The 20423-nt window shown below is 42.4% G+C and overlaps 1 protein-coding gene, 1 long non-coding RNA gene and 1 pseudogene across 3 annotated transcripts in view; all 3 read left to right on the top strand.

The window, feature by feature from the left end:
• Nucleotides 1-214: 214 nt before the first annotated feature.
• On the top strand, nucleotides 215-4916 carry LOC123732552 (uncharacterized). The gene is made up of 2 exons (XR_006763219.2): nucleotides 215-923; nucleotides 4201-4916. It is a non-coding gene; the product is annotated as an uncharacterized LOC123732552 (long non-coding RNA).
• A 341-nt stretch (nucleotides 4917-5257) lies between these two features.
• LOC145863947 (uncharacterized) lies at nucleotides 5258-7680 on the top strand (annotated as a pseudogene).
• A 1840-nt stretch (nucleotides 7681-9520) lies between these two features.
• Nucleotides 9521-20423, top strand: part of LOC123732493 (uncharacterized) — a 30197-nt gene continuing 19294 nt past the window's right edge. For both annotated transcript variants that reach the window (XM_082968049.1, XM_082968052.1), the window contains exon 1: nucleotides 9521-10044. In XM_082968049.1, the coding sequence (XP_082824175.1) occupies nucleotides 9762-10044 (283 nt within the window). In that variant the 5' untranslated portion in view covers nucleotides 9521-9761. The remainder of the gene's footprint in view (nucleotides 10045-20423) is intronic.

A 20423-nucleotide genomic window follows, 5' to 3' on the forward strand; every position in this document is an offset into this window, starting at 1 on the left:
TTTTTATCCGGCGTGAAAATACTGCCCCCTACCCTAGAGAGGTTTTAAATGAGCCGTAGTAAACATGTTTTATTCGCACTAATCAGTCAACACATTCCTGTCTTTGTATATCTCAATATAATAGTATTATTTAATTAAATCCATTTAAAATAATCTTTGTCTGAAAATAAAATATGATCCTCAGCTACGTTTCCCTCCAGTCAGCAGACGACGATGTGCGTCTTTCAGGCGATGCTGCCAGTGTGACGTATAATCTAGTGGACGGAACGGATCAACAGCAATGAGTCAACCACCTTGGTAGCCAACAGCCGAAACATTTACACTGTTTCTGTGCATATTTGCCTCTGTGTTTTAAATATACTTCTGACGTCTAGTTAATTGCCCCCATTTAAATGTTATAGGTACATTGTAAGTCAACTAGCTGGCGTGATAAGTTAGCCTAGCACTAAACAAGTCGCTCATGCTAACTAGCTAGCTAGCTAACATCCCCGACCATGAGCTCACTGATGTATTCCCCCCTGCTAAAGAAGAGGTCTGTTGGACGGAGAAAGAGGGTCTGGGGCTGAACATTGTCGTGAAAGATGAGAAGGAAGAGGAGGATGTTACAGTAAAACAAGAAGTAGAGGGTGAGGCTGTTACAGTGAAAGAAGAAGAGAAAGACGTTTCAGTGAAAGAAGAGAAAGAGGAGGATGTTACAGTAAAACAAGAGGTAGAGGGTGAGGCTGTTACAGTGAAAGAAGAAGATAAAGACGTTACAGTGAAAGAAGCGGAAGAGGTGTTCAGAGTGAAAGAGGAGGAGGATGTTACAGTTAAAGAAGAGGAGGAAGAGAAAGAGGAGGATGCAGTTTTTTGATTGAAGAAGGAGAAAGAGGGAGAGATAACGGTCATATTGACAGAGGAGTCAGGAGATCTGATGACCATCAGTAAGTACTGTCTTAAAAACGGGCTCCAAAGTTTTTGAACGAATGTGTTGTTTTAAAGCAGCATGCTACTGAAATTCTATACTTGAAAATGTTTTTCTATACTATAGGAATTTATGTTATAATATAATGTTAAAGCTAAATTTTAAAATGGGTGATTAATGCCCTGAATGCTGATTGGCTGACAGCCGTGGTATATCAGGCCATATACCACGGCTATGACAAAACGTATTTTTACTGTTATAATTACGTTGGTAACCAGTTTATAATAGCAATAAGACACCTCAGTGATATATGGCCAATATATCATGGCTAAGGGCTGTATCCAGGCACTCTGTGTTGTGTTGTGCATAAGGACAGTCTTTAACCATGCTATATTCAATCAATCAATCAATCAAATTTATTTTTATATAGCCCTTCGTACATCAGCTGATATCTCAAAGTGCTGTACAGAAACCCAGCCTAAAACCCCAAACAGCAAGCAAAGCATGTGAAAGAAGCACGGTGGCTAGGAAAAACTCCCTAGGAAAAACTCCCTAGAAAGGCCAAAAACCTAGGAAGAAACCTAGAGAGGAACCAGGCTATGAGGGGTGGCCAGTCCTCTTCTGGCTGTGCAGGGTGGATATTATAACAGAACATGGTCAAGATGTTAAAATGTTCATAAATGACCAGCATGGTCAAATAATAATAATCATAGTAGTTGTCGAGGGTGCAACAAGCACGTCCGGTGAACAGGTCAGGGTTCCATAGCCGCAGGCAGAACAGTTGAAACTGGAGCAGCAGCACGGCCAGGTGGACTGGGGACAGCAAGGAGTCATCATACCAGGTAGTCCTGAGGCATGGTCCTAGGGCTCAGGTCCTCCGAGAGAAAGACAGAAAGAGAGAAAGAGAGAGCATATTTAAATTCACACAGGACACCGGATAAGACAAGAGAAATACTCCAGATGTAACAGACTGACCCTAGCCCCCCGACACATAAACTACTGCAGCATAAATACTGGAGGCTGAGACAGGAGGGATCAGAAGACACTGTGGCCCCATCCGATGATACCCCCGGACAGGGCCAAACAGGCAGGATATAACCCCACCCACTTTGCCAAAGCACAGCCCCCACACCACTAGAGGGATGTCTCCAACCACCAACTTACCGTCCTAAGACAAGGCCGAGTATAGCCCACAACGATCTCCGCCATGGCACAACCCAAGGGGGGGCGCCAACCCAGACAGGAAGACCACGTCAGTGACTCAACCCACTCAAGTGACGCACCCCTCCCATGGACGTCATGGAAGAACACCAGTAAGCCAGTGACTCAGCCCCTGTAAAAGGGTTAGAGGCAGAGAATCCCAGTGGAAAGAGGGGAACCGGCAAGGCAGAGACAGCAAGGGCGGTTCGTTGCTCCAGCCTTTCCGTTCACCTTCACACTCCTGGGCCAGACTATACTTAATCATAGGACCTACTGAAGAGATAAGTCTTCAGTAAAGACTTAAAGGTTGAGACTGAGTCTGCGTCTCTCACATTGGTAGGCAGACCATTCCATAAAAATGGAGCTCTATAGGAGAAAGCCCTACCTCCAGCCGTTTGCTTAGAAATTCTAGGGACAATTAGGAGGCCTACGTCTTGTAACCGTAGCGTACGTGTAGGTATGTACGGCAGGACCAAATCGGAAAGATAGGTAGGAGCAAGCCCATGTAATGCTTTGTAGGTTAGCAGTAAAACCTTGAAATCAGCCCTTGCCTTAACAGGAAGCCAGTGTAGGGAGGCTAGCACTGGAGTAATATGATCAAATTTTTTGGTTCTAGTCAGGATTCTAGCAGCCGTATTTAGCACATATTGGCCGTATACCACACTTCCTCTGGCCTTATTGCTTAACTGTAACATGTGTATACCATCAGAGTCCCTCCCACCACAAATTCACAACTTAATTGTCTCACAGAATGGCAAACAAGTTATAAATGAAACGTTTGACGTGTGTCTATTGTAGGCCTTGCGTAGAGTGTGTATACTCGCAAAAAGCAGATTTCTAAATAATGTTGGAGAAATACATAAAATAAGAAGCATTATTGACATGAAATGGACAGTGGTTTTGGGGAGACTGAACATATTAGCAAACGTCTGTGAGTTTGTAAGTCTTCAAACAAAGGACCTATTTTGAAGGAAAGGTGTGTATAAACAAAAATATATAATTTAGAGAAGATAGTAATGTCCATTATTACTTTAGAGATGAAGTGGGACACCAACAAAACGTTATTAACAATGGATCAACTGCAGCCTATAACATTGACTGAAAAAGTTAGTAATATCTATTATTATAGATCTCTGCTCAGCCTATAAACATGACATTATCTATTATTATAGAGCTCTGCTCAGCCTATAAACATGACATTATCTATTATTATAGAGCTCTGATCAGCCTAAAAACATGACATTATCTATTATTATAGAGCTCTGTTCAGCCTGTAAACATGACATTATCTATTATTATAGAGCTCTGCTCAGCCTATAAACATTACATTATCTATTATTATAGAGCTCTGTTCAGCCTATAAACATGACATTATCTATTATTATAGAGCTCTGTTCAGCCTATAAACATGACATTATCTATTATTATAGAGCTCTGTTCAGCCTAAAATATGACATTATCTATTATTATAGAGCTCTGTTCAGCCTGTAAACATGACATTATCTATTATTATAGAGCTCTGCTCAGCCTATAAACATGACATTATCTATTATTATAGAGCTCTGTTCAGCCTATAAACATGACATTATCTATTATTATAGAGCTCTGTTCAGCCTATAAACATGACATTATCTATTATTATAGAGCTCTGTTCAGCCTAAAATATGACATTATCTATTATTATAGAGCTCTGTTCAGCCTGTAAACATGACATTATCTATTATTATAGAGCTCTGCTCAGCCTATAAACATGACATTATCTATTATTATAGAGCTCTGTTCAGCCTATAAACATGACATTATCTATTATTATAGAGCTCTGTTCAGCCTATAAACATGAAATGATCTATTATTATAGAGCTCTGCTCAGCCTGACACATGACATTCCCTGAGAAATTAGATTTGGAGCTCTACATCATTTGTTTTTAAATCTCAACGTCACCAAGTTTATTATTAATTATCTAATGTTGTGAAAACTGACCTCAGGTTATTGAGGGATCTATTCTAGATTAAACCTCATAGGAAAACAATTTTATTTAATGCAGGTTTCATTCAGGACTCTCTGTTTAACTAAATAATCTGTTTGTCTTTGGCAGGAGAGAGACCAGACTCTGACAGCAGGAAGAGTTCCTCAGAGGAAACAGACCCGGAGACGCCTAACCAACACCACTGTTCCCAGTGTGGAAAGAGTTTTAGGTGGTTAGGGAGCCTGAAAATGCATGAGAGAACACATACAGGAGAAAAGCCCTACCACTGTTCCCACTGTGGAAAGAATTTTACTCAGTTAGGGGCCCTGGTTGGGCATGAGAGAACACACATGGGAGAGAAGCCTTATCACTGTTCCCACTGTGGAAAGAGTTTTAGGTGGTTAGTGAGCCTGAAAACGCATGAGAGAACACACACAGGCGAAAAGCCTTTCCAATGTTCCCAGTGTGAAAGGAGTTTTAGGTGGTCAGGGAGTCTGAAAAAGCATGAGGGAATACACACAGGAGAAAAGCCTTTCCAACATACTAATACACAGGAGGAGAAGACATACCACTGTTCTCATTGTGAAAATACATTTTCCCAGTCAGAGGACCTGAAATCACACGAGAGAATAGAGAAGCTGTGTTCTGACTTGTGTTTTTGACAGAGAATTTGTCCACGGACAGGATTCATAGGGCCAGGGTGTCCGCTATGGACACCTGGAAAAAATCAGCAGTGGACATTTCTGAACGTTTTTCCAACAGACCTGTACATCCATGAATGGATTTCTATAATGTGTAACTATTTCTGATGTAGGTATTGTTTAATAAATGTACTATGTTAGGTATATTTATCTGTCGTTTTATTTCAACAGATTTTACTGATGCTATTAGATTGCTGGGTGGGGGGAGTTTTATATATACAGTGCCTTCAGAAAGTATTCACACCCCTTGACTTGTCCCACATTTCGTTGTGTTACAGCCTAAATTGAAAATGTATTTTTATTTATTTTTATTTCACCTGTTAACCAGGTAGGCTGGTTGAGAATAAGTTCTCATTTGCAACTGCGACCTGGCCAAGATAAAGGAAAGCAGTTCAACACATACAACAACACAGAGTTACACATGGAATAAACAAACATACAATCAATTATACAGTAGAAAAATCTATATACAGCATGTGCAAATGATGTTGGATAAGAGAGGTTAGGCAATAAATAGGCCATGGTGGCGAAGTAATTACAATATAGCAAATAAACACTGGAATGGTAGGGTGTGCAGAAGATGAATGTGCAAGTAGAGATACTGGGGTTAAATGGATTCAATACCCCATAATGTCAAAGTGGAATTATGTTTTTGGAAATGTTTACAAATTTAATTAAAAGCCTAAATAAGTTCAGGAGTAAAGATTTTGCTTAACAAGTCACATAATAAGTTGCATGGACTCACTGTGTGCAATAATAATGTTTAACATGATTTTTGAATGAATACCTCCTCTCTGTACCCCACACATACAATTATCTGTATTGTCCCTCAGTCGAGCAGTGAATTTCAATCACAGATTCAACCACAAAGACCAGGGAGGTTTTCCAACGCCTCGCAAAGAAGGGCACCTATTGGTAGATGCGTAAAAAAAAGCAGACATTGAATATCCCTTTGAGCATGGTGAAGTTATTAATTATACTTTAGATGGTGTATCAATATACTCAGTCCCTAACTCAGTTGCTGGAGAGGAAGGAAACCGCTCAGGGATTTCACCATGAGGCCAATGGTGACTTTAAAATAGTTACAGTGTTTAATGGTTGTGATATGAGAGAACTGCAGATGGATCAACAACATTGTAGTTACTCCACAATATTAACCTAATTGACAGAGTGAAAAGAAGGAAGCCTGTACAGAAATAAAAATATTCCAAAACATGCATCCTGTTTGCAATAAGGCAGTAAAGTAATACTGCAAAAAAATGTGTTGAAGAAATTACCTTTAAATCCTGAATACAAAGTGTTATGTTTAGGGCAAATCCAACACATCACTGACTACCACTCTTCATATTTTCAAGCATGGTGGTGGCTGCATCATGTTATGGGTATGCTTGTCATTGGCGTCACTAGAGTCGTCACTACAGTCCCTGGTTCTAATCCAGGCTGTATCACAACCGGCTGTGATCGGAAGTCCCATAGGGCGGCGCACAATTGGCCCAGCGTCGTCCAAGTTAGGGGAGGGTTTGGCCGGCCGGGAGTCCTTGTCCCTTGTGGCAGTTAGCATGCACGCTGACTTCGGTCGCCAGCTGGACAGTGTTTCCTCCGACACATTGTTGTGGCTGGCTTCCGGGTTAAACGAGCAGTGTGTCAAGATGTGCAGTGCGGCTTGGCAGGGTCGTGTTTCGGAGGACACATGGAACTCGACCTACGCCTCTCCCCCGAGTCCTTAGGGGAGTTGCAATTGGATATCATGAAATTGGTGAGAAAAAGGGGTAAAGGTACAACAACAAAAAATAGATATATATTTATACACTCGTACTGAAATTAGATTTTTTGATGACCTGGCAGATGTGTAAAACCATGTAAACACCTGCAAGACTTCGGTTAGAAGTGAATCACCTGCCTGAACATCCTAAGAAGCACACAGAGACCTGCATTTTGAAGTCGCTTTAATAATACTTGTGAAAACTGACTTCAGGTGATTGAGGGATCTAGTCGAGATTAAACATCGTAGGAAGTTTTATCATGTGGAGGTTTCATTCAGGTCTCTGTTTAATTAATTAAATAATCTGTTTCTCTTTGACAGGAGAGAGACCAGACTCTCCTTCTGACAGCAGGAAGAGTCCTTCAGAGGAACCAGACCCTGAGACGTCCAAACCAGCAGGACGACATCACTGCTCCCAGTGTGGAAAGTGTTTTACTCAGTTAGGGAGCCTGAGAACACATAAGAGAATACACACAGAAGAGAAGCCTTACCACTGCTCCTTGTGCGGAAAGAGTTTTAGATGGTTAGGGAGCGTGGAAAGGCATTAGAGGACACACACAGGAGAAAAGCCTTTCCAATGTTCGCATTGTGGAAAGAGTTGTACACAGTTAGGGAGCCTGAAGGAGCATGAGAGAATACACACAGGAGAAAAGCCTTACCAATGTTCCCATTGTGGAAAGCATTTTGCCCATTTAGGAAACCTGAACCAACATGAGAGGACACACACAGAAAAAAGACGCACCACTGCTCCCACTGTGGAAAGAGATTTACCCGGTTAAGGTACCTGAAAGAGCATGAAAGAATACATACAAATACACAACAGGAGAAGACATACCACTGCTCTCATTGTGGAAAGACATTTTCCCAGTCAGAGGACCTGAAATCACATGAGAGAATAGAGAGGCTGTGTTCTGACTTGTGTTTTTGACTGAAAATTTGTGATTTTGTTTGGACTGTCAGGCGTGAGTTCACTTTGTGTAATGTTAGTGCACTATTTTTTTATTGCGATTAATCCATTGTCTGAGAGCGTTGAAAATACACTGAAAACATCCAAAATACATCCTGTATACTGTTAAAATCTACAATGCCATGTAAAAACAAGATGACATTGAGGTTAAATAAAGGGTGCTTTACCAATGTAACATATTTTGACACGTCCACTGTGGGGCTCTGTAGAGTCATAATATCCATAATAACTACAGGTCAAACAGGGAAATGGTTCACATCGTTTTTCCACCATTCATTTTTCCCATAGGGCTGTGTTTTGTTTAGGCTCACCGTGGTGTGACGTTTTGATAACCATGTAAATCTCTCTAGGACAAGGTGACTGAGGACACACAGTGTGTTGTGAATGTATTGTAATGTTTTTAAAATGGTATAACTGCCTTTATTTTAGCTGGACCCCAGGAAGAGTAGCTGCTGCCTTGGCAGGAACTAATGGGGATCCATAATAAACCCCCAGGAAGAGTAGCTGCTGCCTTGGCAGGAACTAATGGGGATCCATAATAAATACAAAAACTTGTATCAATATATTTGTCTTTCTTTACTCTCGGATTCAAAAATGCTAATTAGCATCAAAGTAGACGACATGCAAGACTACAAATCCCTGCAAGCTCCTGCATGTCATCTCTAGCCGACACCTTTCACAGAACAGTTCACTGAATTGTCCATTGAAATACATTTTGACAATTTAATCATTGCTACATTAAGGCCTGATTGGTGGAGTGCTGCAGAGATGTTTGTCCTTCTGGAAGGTTCTCCCATCTCCACAGAGGAACTCTGGAGCTCTGTCAGAGTGAACATCGGGTTCTTGTTCACCACCCTGACCAAGGCCCTTCTCCCCCTATTTCTCAGTTTGGCTGGGTGTCCAGCTCTAGGAAGAGTCTTGGTGGTTCCAAACTTCTTCCATTTAAGAATGATGGAGGCATCTTTGTTCTTGGGGACCTTCAATGCTGAAGACATTTTTTGGTACCCTTCCACAGATCTGTGCCTCGACACAATCCTGTCTCAGAGCTCTATGGACAATTCCTTTGGACCTCATGGCTTGGTTTTTGCTCTGACATGCATTGTAAACTGTGGGACCTTACATAGACAGATGTGTGCCTTTCAAATCATGTCCAATCAATTGCATTTACCACAGGTGGACTCCAATCAAGTTGTAGAAACATCTCAAGGATGATTAATGGAATCAGGATGCATCTGAGCTCAATTTCGAGTCTCATAGCAAAAGGTCTGAATACCTAAGTAAATACATTTGCAAAAATCTCTAAAAACCTGTTTTCACTTTGTCATTATGGGGTATTGTGTGTAGATTGATGAGGGGGAAAAAAGATTACATTTTAGAATAAGGCTGTAACGTAACAAAATGTGGAAAATGTGAAGGGGTCTGAATACTTTACTTTTCTACCGCAGTTTTGTACATGATCAAATCAAATGAAAGTTTATACACTGTCATGTGATACGTGATATAGAAAAGTCCAATCTTAGGAGAGTTCATGGGAGGCACTATACTGTGTGTCTGCAGGTGTCTATCTGGTCAAAACCACTGATACAGGAGCCCCTCCACCTTCTGGTGGGATGGATCATGTCTAGAGAGAAACCTAGATTCAAAAACTTAGATTTGTGTGTATTGGGTATATGTTGTGAAATTGTTAGATATTACTTGTTAGATATTACTGCACTGTCGGAGCTAGAAACGCAAGCATTTCGCTACACCCACAATAATATATGCTAAACATGTGTATGTGACCAATAAAATGTGATTTAATTTGAAATAAATGTCCTATTTATCAAAGGTGCTGTTGGCTGGGGTCAAAATGACTACAAAGGATTTGAATTTGCTAAAAGTCCATGTTGACACAGAAACACTAAACCATGATTTAGATTTACTAACAACAGGTTGATTGACAAAGTCATGATGGCGATGTGCGTCTTTTAGGTTCAGGCGATGCTGCCAGTGTGACGTCTAATCTAGTGGACGGGACGCTCCTTCAACAACAAACAGCTAGTCAGACACCTCGGTAGCTTTCTAGCAAACATAGCTACAACATTCACGCTCTTTACACTGTTTTGGTGTATATTCGTCGCTGTGTATTAAACACACTTCTGTTGTCTGTACTTGTTGGCCCATTTAATTATATATTTACGTTGTTTGTCAGCTAGCTGGTTTGCTAAATTAGCTTAGAACTGGGCTAGTCGCTAATGCTAGCTAGCTAACATCCCGGACCATGAGTTCACTAAGCTACTCTCCTCCTGTTAAAGAAGAGCAGGTCTGCTGGACGGAGAAAGAAGAGAAAGATGTTACAATACAAAAACAAGTAGAGGGTGAGGCTGTTACAGTGAAAGAAGAAGAGAAAGACGTTTCAGTGAAAGAAGAGGAAGACGCATTCAGAGTAAAAGAAGAGGAGGAAGAGAAAGAGGAGGATGCAGTTTTTGGAGTGAAAGAGGAGGAGGGGGAGATGACTGTCACATTGGAGGAAGAAGAGGAGGTTGGAGATCTGTTTAACACCAGTAAGTACCGTCTCTGCAGTCGTTGAACCAATATGCAGTAAAGGGGTCCTACACTTTAATGTTGTTCTGTAGGAATGGCTGAAGCTACACTGTAACGTGTAGAACATCAAGAGTGGACCATCAACAAAACGTTAACAATCGATCAAATGCATCCAATGACAGTTCCTGAAATACTGTAGTCCTCAATATCTCCTATTAGATTAGCCCAAGATGTTCTCTTAAAGGGGCAATCAGCAGTTGTTACATCCATTTTGGGACTTATACATTAATGATATGTACCCATCTGTTTCTTGAAGAAGTAACTTATAAATGCTTAGTTAAACTGTCGTACCCCATCAGAACCCAAAATATAAGCTTTTTTTTATTCCAATGTTTGTCAGTAAATATAAACAAACACTGTATATCCTCAAAACATGGTTAAAACTAGAATGTTGATATCATGGATGGTTGCATTTCTCCAGCCCCATCCCTCAGCTTTTTACCGAAACGGGCAGGGAGTACGCTTTGTTATTGTTTCTACTGCTGATTGCTGCCCCCGTTACTCCTCAAGGTCCAAGGACTGTATGTTATTTTCAGAGGTAGACTGGCTCTGGCAGCTAAAATAGTCAACTATTCCATCTAAATGTGAATCGATTCTCAATTGCGATACGTTTCTAGAAACATAAATTGCTGAACTTTCATATCAATTCAGAATAGTTTCACACAATATTTAAATATCACATCAAAATAATTTCACATAATACTTTCCGGACTAGTCTCCCAGTCCCTGCTGCTGAAAAACATCCCCACAGCATGATGCTGCCACCACCATGCTTTACCGTAGGGATGGTGCCAGGTTTACTCCAGACTTGACACATGACATTCAGGCCAAAGAGTTGGCAGTCATGCCAATTAGATGCTTTCATCAAGCCAGAGAATCTTGTTTCTCATGGTCTTAGAGTCTTAAGGTGCCTTTTGTCAAACTCCAAGCAGGCTGTCATATGCTTTATACTGAGGAGTGGCTTCTGTCTGGCCACTCTACCATAAAGGTCTGATTGGTGGAGTGCTGCAGAGATGGTTGTCCTTCTGGAAGGTTCTCCCATCTCCACAGAGGAACTCTGGAGCTCTGTCAGAGTGACCATCAGGTTTTTGGTCACCTCCTTGACCAAGGCCCTTCTCCCCCAATCGCTCAGTTTGGCTGGGTGACCAGCTCTTGGAAGAGTATTCCATTTATGAATGATGGAGGCCACTGTGTTCTTGGGGACCTTCAATGCTGCAGAATTATTTTTGGTGCCCATCCCCAGATCTGTGCCTCGACACAATCCTGTCTCGGAGCTCTACGGAGAATTCCTTCGACCTCATGGCTTGGTTTGTGCTCTGACATGCACTGTCAACTCTGGGACGTTATATAGACAGGTGTGTGCCTTCCAAATCATATCCTATCAATTGAATTTACCACAGGTGGACTCCGAACAAGTTGTAGATACATCTCAAGGATGATTAATGGAAACAAGATGCACCTGAAAGCAATTTTGATTCTCATAGCAAAAGGTCTGAATTCTTAAGTAAATAAGGTTTTTTTTATTTTTTTTTTAACCTGTTTTCACTTTGTCATTATGGGCTATTGATGACACCCCTCTGAAACAAGATAGCCTAACATCAGAAAAAAAACTCTTCTTTAGCCTACTCCTCCTGCAGCTGCTTGCCTTTGTAAATTCTGATGTTATGCTCCTAAAGTTTCTGGTGATGGTGATGCGTGGTGCAGACCTCACTACCCTCTGGAGAGCCTTTCGGTTATGGGCGGAGCAGCTGCCATACCAGGCGGTGATACAGCCCGACAGGATGCTCTCGATTGTGCATCTGTAAAAGTTTGTGAGTGTTTTTGGTGACATGCTGACCATTACACCGGATAATCGCAGCTAGCTAGCTGCTACCGAGTGGCCCAGCCTAGAAGCTAGCCTTGAGTCAGGCCCATCTCCCGGCCTGCTCAGTGGACCCTATGATCACTCGGCTACACAGCTGATGCCTCCCAGACTCTTCACTAAGACGACTAGAAGCCACTACATCACCGGATTCCTGCCGTAAACTCTGGACCTTTGCACCAGATTGGCTATAGTGGCTAACGCCCTTGTCCCGAAGCTAGCACCAGTTAGCCTCGAGCCAGGTGCTTCTCCCGGCTAGCAAACAAAATTACTCCAGCTACAATACCTCTTTTGCCAATTGGCCTGGACCCTTTGTCAACACGGAGCCCCGCCGATCCATCACGACTGGTCTGCCGACGTAATTCCGTCCGATGTGCCCTCAACAGGCCTTTGCAGGACGTCGGTGATGCCCTTGTCCCGAAGCTAGCACCAGTTATCCTCGAGCCAGGCGCATCTCCCGGCTAGCGTAGTAATGACTACCTAACGGCTGCCCTGGTTCATATATTCCTGTTCACTGGACCCTATGATCACTTGGCTACATAGCTGATGCCTGCTGGATTGTTCATTAATCACGGGTCTCCATTTTGTTTATTTTGTTTATCTGTCGACCCCAGCCTCGAACTCAGGCCCTGTGTGTAGTTAACTGACCCTCTCTGCCCATTCATCGCCATTTTACCTGTTGTTGTCTTAGCTGATTAACTGTTGTCTTACCCGTTGTTGTCTTAGCTAGGTCTCCCAATCAACACCTGTGATTGCTTTAGGCCTTTATGTCTCTCTAAAGTCAATATGCCTTGTATACTGTTGTTTAGGGTAGTTATCATTGTTTTATTTTACTGCGGAGCCCCTAGTCCCACTCAACATGCCTCAGAGAACTCTTTTGTCCCACCTCCTCCAGAGATGCAACCTCTCTTATCGTAACTCAATGCCTAGCTTTACCTCCACTGTACCCACACCCTACCATACCCCTGTCTGTACCTTATGCCTTGAATCTATCCTACCACGCCCAGAAATCTGCTCCTTTTATTCTCTGTTCACAACACACTAGACGACCAGTCCTGATAGCCTTTAGCCGTACCCTCATCCTACTCCTCTGTTCCTCGGGTGATGTAGAGGTTAACCCAGGCCCTGTGTGTCCCCAGGCGCTCTCATTTGTTGACTTTTGTAACTGTAAAAGCCTTGGTTTCATGCATGTTAACATCAGAAGCCTCCTCCCTAAGTTTGTTTTACTCACTGCTTTAGCACACTCCGCCAACCTTGATGTCCTTGCCGTGTCTGAATCCTGGCTTTGGAAGGCCACCAAAAATTCAGACATTTCCATCCCCAACAACAACATTTTCTGTCAAAATAGAACTGCCAAAGGGGGAGGAGTTGCAATCTGCTGCAGAGATAGCTTGCAAAGATATGTCATGCTTTCCAGGTCTATGCCCATGTAACCGATGTGAAATGGCTAGTTAGTTAGCGGTGGTGCGCGCTAATAGCATTTCAATCGGTGACGTCACTCGCTCTGAGACTTGAAGTAGGGTTTCCCCTTGCGTCGCAAGGGCCGCGGCTTTTGTGGCGCGATGGGTAAGGAACCTACACTGTTACACCCAAACAGTTCAAGCTTCTAATTTTAAAAATGAATCTCTCCAGAAATATGTCTCTCACTGTTGCCGCCTGTTATAGACCCCCCTCAGCTCCCAGTTGTGCCCTGGACACCATATGTGAAACGATTGCCCCCCATCTATCTTCAGAGTTCGTTCTGTTAGGTGACCTAAACTGGGATATGCTTAACACCCCGGCCGTCCTACAATCCAAGCTAGATGCGCTCAATCTCACACAAATTATCAAGGAACACACCAGGTACAACCCTAAATCCGTAAACATGGGCACCCTCATAGATATTATCCTGACCAACTTGTCCTCCAAATACACCTCTGCTGTTTTCAATCAGAATCTCAGCGATCACTGCCTCATTGCCTGCATCCATTATGTGTTCGCGGTCAAACGACCACCCCTTATCACTGTTAAATGCTCCTGCGAGCAGGCCTTTCTAATCGACCTGGCCCGGGTATCCTGGAAGGACATTGACCTCATCCCATCAGTATAGGATGCCTGGTTGTTCTTTAAAAGTAATTTCCTAAATAAGCATTTTCTTAAATAAGCATGCCTCTTTAAAAAATGTAGAACTAAGAACAGATATAGCCCTTGGTTCACTCCAGACCTGACTGCCCTCGACCATTACAAAAACATCCTCTGGCGTACTGCACTAGCATCGAATAGTCCCCGTGATATGCAATTTTCCAGAGATGTCGGGAACCAATACACACAGTCAGTTAGGAAAGCAAAGGCTAGCTTTGTAAAACAGAAATTTGCCTCCTGTAGCTCTAACTCCAAAATGTTTTGGGACACTGTAAAGTCCATGGAGAATAAGAGCACCTCCTCCCAGCTGCCCACTGCACTGAAGCTAGGAAACACTGTCACCACCGATAACTCCACGATAATCGAGAATTTCAATAAGCTTTTCTCTACGGCTGGACATGCTTTCCTCCTGGCTACCTCAACCCCGGCCAACAGCTCCGTGCCCCCCGCAGCTACTTGCCCAATCCTCCCCAGCTTCTCCTTCATCCAAATCCAGATAGCTGATGTTCTGAAAGAGCTGTAAAACCTGGACCCGTACAAATCAGCTGGGCTAGACAATCTGGACCCTCTGTTTCTAAAATTATCTGCCGCCATTGTTGCAACCTCTATTACTAGACTGTTCAACCTCTCTTTCGTATAGTTCGAGATTCCTAAAGATCGGAAAGCTTCTGCGGTCATCCCACTCTTCAAAGGGGGTGACACTCTAGACCCAAACTGTTACAGACCTATATCCATTCTGTCCTGCCTTTCTAAAGTTTTCGAAAGACAAGTTAACAAACAGATCACTGACCATTTTGAATTCCATCGTACCTTCTCCGCTGTGCAATCCGGTTTCCGAGCTGGTCACGGGTGCACCTCATCCACGCTCAAGGTACTAAATTGTATCATAACCACCATCGTTAACAGACGGTACTGTGCAGCCGTCTTCATCGACCTGGCCTGTTGTGCGGACCTCTGGCAGTCTCTATGGGGGTACCACAGGGTTCAATTCTCGGGCCGACTCTTTTCTCTGTATATATCAGCGATGTCGCTCTTGCTGCGGGTGATTCCTTGATCCACTTCTCCGCAGACGACACCATTCTGTCTACATCTGGCCCTTCTTTGGACACTGTGTTAACAAACCTCCAAACGAGCTTCAATGCAATACGGCACTCTTTCGGTGGCCTCCAACTGCTCTTAAACGCTAGTAAAACTAAATGCATGCTCTTCAACCAATCGCTGCCCGCACCCACCCGCCCGACTAGCATCACTACTCTGGACAGTTTTGACTTACAATATGTGGACAACTACAAATACCTAGGTGTCTGGTTAGACTGTAAACTCTCCTTCCAGACCCATATTAAGCATCTCCAATCCAATATTAAATCTAGAATCGGCTTCCTATTTCGCAACATAGCCTCCTTCACTCACGCTGCCAAACATACCCTCGTAAAGCTGACTATCCTACCGCTCCTTGACTTTGGCGATGTCATTTACAAAATAGCCTCCAACACTCTACTCAGCAAACTGGATGCAGTCTATCACAGTGCCATCCGTTTTGTCACCAATGCCCCATATACCACCCACCACTGCGACCTGTATGCTCTCGTCGGCTGGCCCTCGCTACGTATTCGTTGCCTATCCCACTGGCTCCAGGTCATCTATAAGTATTTGCTAGGTAAAGCTCTGCCTTTACTCAGCTCACTGGTCACCATAGCAACACCCACCCATAGCACGCCTCCAGCAGGTATATCTCACTGGTCATCCCCAAAGCCAACACCTCGTTTGGCCGACTTTCCTTCCAGTTCTTTGCTGCCAATGATTGGAAGGAATTGCAAAAATCGCTGAAGTTGCAGACTTATATATCCCTCACTAACTTTAAGCATCAGCCATCTGAGCAGCTTACCGATTGCTGCAGCTGTACACAGTCCATCTGTAAATAGCCCATCCAACTACCTACCTCATCCCCATGTTGGTATTTTCTTTATTGCTCTTTTGCACACCAGTATTTCTACTTGCACATCATCATCTGCACATCTATCACTCCAGTGTTCATTTGTTAAATTGTATTACTTCGCTACTATGGCCTATTTATTGCCTTTCCTCCATACTCCATTTGCACACACTGTTTGTTTATCCCACGTGTAACTCTGTTGTTTTTTTGTCACACTACTTTGCTTTATCTTGGCCAGGTCGCAGTTGTAAATGAGAACTTGTTCTCGACTGGCCTACCTGGTTAAATAAAGGTGAAATAAAAAATAAAATCTTAACTTTATTGACAACACCCAAATGGATACTGTCATTAACGCAGTTCTTCAAACACATAATTCATAATACTGTAGCAAACATTATATTAAACAGGACATTCAAACGAGCCTTACAATTATAATCCAAAGTAGTGTGAAATGTACTCATAAGCAACCTGGAAATGGAGGTTACTCCCCTGAGTTTCCCCCATTCACATTCAGAATACATTGTGAAAAACTAGAATTTTGCTCACCATTTTTGCTCCAGGCAGATATAATACATCCATAATTATCGGTTTCCTCATTAGCAGGGAGGAGTTTCTGCAATCAAATTGCCCTCGTGCCGCAATTTTAGCAAACACAGAAAGGGGCCTATATTGGAGACCAAAAGTCGTCTGGCACACTGTTTAGAGTTTCAACAACATGAATATCTTATTTCTAGCCTACAATCATCGATGTTACTACTAATGTGAAAACAAGACAAAATATGACTATTCTTGCTCATTTTAACCTCTCTAGGGTATGTGGGACGCTAGAGTCCCATCTGCGGGAGACACTATTCAACAGCCAGTGAAATAGCAGGGTGGCAAATTCAAAACAACAAAAATCTCATAATTCAAATTTCTCAAACATACAACTATTATAACCCATTTTAAAGATACACTTCTCGTTAATCCAACCACATTGTCCGATTTCAAAAAGGCTTTACGGTGGAAGCATAACATTAGGTTATGTTAGGACAGCGCCGAGACAAGAAACACCACACAGCCATTTTCCAAGCAAGGAGAGGCGTCACAAAAACCAGAAATACAGCTAAAATTAATCACTACCCTTTGATGATCTTCATCAGATGGCACTCATAGGACTCAATGTTACACAATACATGTATGTTTTGCTCGATAAAGTTCATATTTATATCCCAAAAAAAACATTTTACATTGGCGTGTCATGTTCTGAAATGTTTTGCCTCCCAAAACTTCCAGTGAATGAGCACATCAATTTACAGAAATACTCATCATAAACGTTGATAAAATATTAAACTGTTATTCAAAGAATTATAGATGAACATCTCCTTTATGCAACCGCTGTGACAGATTTTTTTTTAAATTCACGGGGAAAGCACACTTTGCAATAATCTGAGTACTGCACTCAGAAAAAGACATCAAGCAATACAGATACCTGCCATTTTGGAGTCATCTAAAATCATAAATAGCATTAGAAATATTCACTTACCTTTGATGATCTTCATCAGAAGGCACTTCCAGGAATCCCAGGTCCACAATAAATGTTGTTTTGTTCGATAAAGTCCATAATTTATGTCCAAATAGCTCCTTGTTGTTTGCGCGTTCAGTAAGCTACTCCAAGTGTAGGAAGCGCGGCCAAAATGTCACAACAAAAATCTTTGAGATTGGGGATATCCCACCTAGCAAAATGTCATTGAAAAGACGTTGAAAATAAGACTATGCAATCAAATATTTCCTATTTACAATTCATGTAACATTTAGTAATGATAATTATTTATGCAACCAACTGACCATTTTTGGTACAATTATATTGACATTGTTGCCCTGCTTTTAGAATATCAGGGTTCATTCTCAGATGTGCCAACCCAAATGTACTAGAGCATGACATTGGGGACTGGGCCCCGATCCAACAACATGCCTATCGAGTGAACCCTGAAAAGAGAGAGAAGCTCTGCTGTGAGGTGGAAAGTTACTACGGATATTGCAGGAGTTTCCTCTTGAAATTAGACATGTCCGTGGTAAGGACAACTTGGTTGCTGATTGTCTCAAGGGTGGGCAGTTAAAAAGTTTTGTGTTTAGCCAGTGCTTTGTTATGGATCACAATTTATTTTGACTGCACGTATTGGAGATGAGTTTTGTTTGGGCTCGTTCCAAGGGGACGAGAGTTCTAGAAGCTAGTGAGTTTTAGGAAGACGAGAGTTCTAGAAGCTAGTGAGTTCTAGGATTCTATAGAAAGAAAAAGGAGAAAAAAATAATACTATTGTATATTATTATTTAGAAATGTTTTTTTCTTGTTTTTAATTGTTGACAGCCAGTAGACACCATGTTTATTTGTATAATCAAGCTTTGTAGTTGATTATAACATGAAATGGAAGTTGTTTTCTGTTGGTGGTGACCAAACTTGTCCAACAAAAACATAGGATATATTTGTTGTCATAAGGGGGAAGGTGTTACAGGCTTTGGTTTTTCCATTTATGTTTTGAGGTTGGACTTTAGCACGTCTAGCTCGTTAGCACGTCTAGCTCGTTAGCACGTCTAGCTCGTTAGCACGTCTAGCTCGTTAGCACGTCTAGCTCGTTAGCACGTAGGACGCACTGATTGGTGTCACCTCGTTAGTCAGTATGTGTTACACCTGTGCTGGCTTGTCCATCTCGTTAGTGGGAAGGTGTTTCACCTGAGCTGGTCCAGGTTCTATTTAAGAGTGTCTGGCCCAGTGCTCCAGTTGTCTTGATACATGTGGAGAGTCAACACCTTTAGTTGCTCCACCTTTTTGGTTTACTTCCTGTCTAAGTTTGGTGTGGATTTTTCTTTTGTTTGCCTCTTCTTGGGCAGATTTAGTGGGTCTCATGGTGGGTGTCTTTTAGGTCCCAGTTGTTGTTACTAGTCAACTCCGGTGGACACCCCCATAGTGTCTTTCAGAGACCCTCCTAAAAAACAAGCTTATTTTCGGTGTGATATTGCATCCGATTAATATTTTAATCAATGGCATTTCCTTAGAATGCTCATTAGTCTTTCAGTTGTTATTCTTCTGTTTTTTATCCTCATATTTGTGTACTAAATATTTCGATGTCTGACATGTGCTGTATAAATAAAGCTTGATTTGATTTGAACATATTGCCAAACAAATTAACCCAATGACTGACCAATCAATAGACTCTTGGTCCATCTTAGTATGAAAAACTGTATCAATCCCACTTTTCCAGCCTGCTGAAGGCGTGGTGGAGTGGTAAACACCACCCTCGGCTCTACCAGGGGCTTGAGGTGGTCTCCCACAGCTCTGATTATGTCATGTTCTGTGGCCTTGCCGTTCCATTTCTTCACTGCAACACAGAAACACATTTAGTCATATTATATAAAACACTCCAAGTAATGGATATGGAGCATCTGTAGCCTCAGTTATACCTGGCACCTTAATGTGACTTCTGTCATCCGATCACTCCAAGCTGCATTAGGTTCAGATCTACCAGGATGGGCCTTTGACAGTCTGGACGCAGTCAGGCCATTGAATATAAATAAGCAACGTAAAGGGGTGCGGTGAATGAGTGGGGAAAAGTACATTCTACACACATTACCTTCATAATAAAGAACAAATGCATGTGACTGAGGGGAAATTAACTTTCCTTCTGACAAAATAGGTGAGAAATTACACCAATATCAGTAGACAACTTGCACTGCTGCTGAAAAACATCTCCACAGCATGACGTTGCCACCACCATGCTTCACCGTAGGGATGGTACCAATTTTCCTCCAGACGTGACACATGACATTCAGGCCAAAGAGTTCAATCTTGGTTTAATCAGACATGAGAATCTTGTTTCTCATGGTCTGAGAGTATTTTAGGTGCCTTTTGGCAAACTCCAAGCGGGCTGTCATGTGCCTTTTATTGAGGAGTAGCTTCTGTCTGGCCTCTACCATAAAGGCCTGATTGGTGGAGTACTGCAGAGATGATAATCCTTCTGGAAGGTTCTCCACAGAGGAACTCTGGAGCTCTGTCAGTGACCATCGAGTTTTTTGTCACCTCCCTGATGAAGACCCTTCTCTCCCGATTGCTCAGTTTGGCCGGGCAGCCAGCTCTAGGAAGAGTCTTGGGGTTCCAAACTTCTTCCATTTAAGAATGATGGAGGCCACTGTGTTTTTGAGGACCTTCAATGCTGCAGACATTTTTTGGAACCCTTTCCCAGATCTGTGACTCGACACAATCCTGTCTCAGAGCTCTACGGACAATTCCTTTGACCTCATGGCTTGGTTTTAGCTCTGACATGAACTGTGGGACCTTATATAGACAGGTGTGTGCCTTTCCAAATCATGTCCAATCAATTGAATTTACCACAAGTGGACTCGAATCACGTTGTAGAAACATCTCAAGGATGATCAATGGAAACAGGATG

This window comes from Salmo salar, chromosome 02 (assembly GCF_965601325.2).
Source record: "Salmo salar chromosome 02, fSalSal1, whole genome shotgun sequence".
NCBI lineage: Eukaryota > Metazoa > Chordata > Actinopteri > Salmoniformes > Salmonidae > Salmo > Salmo salar.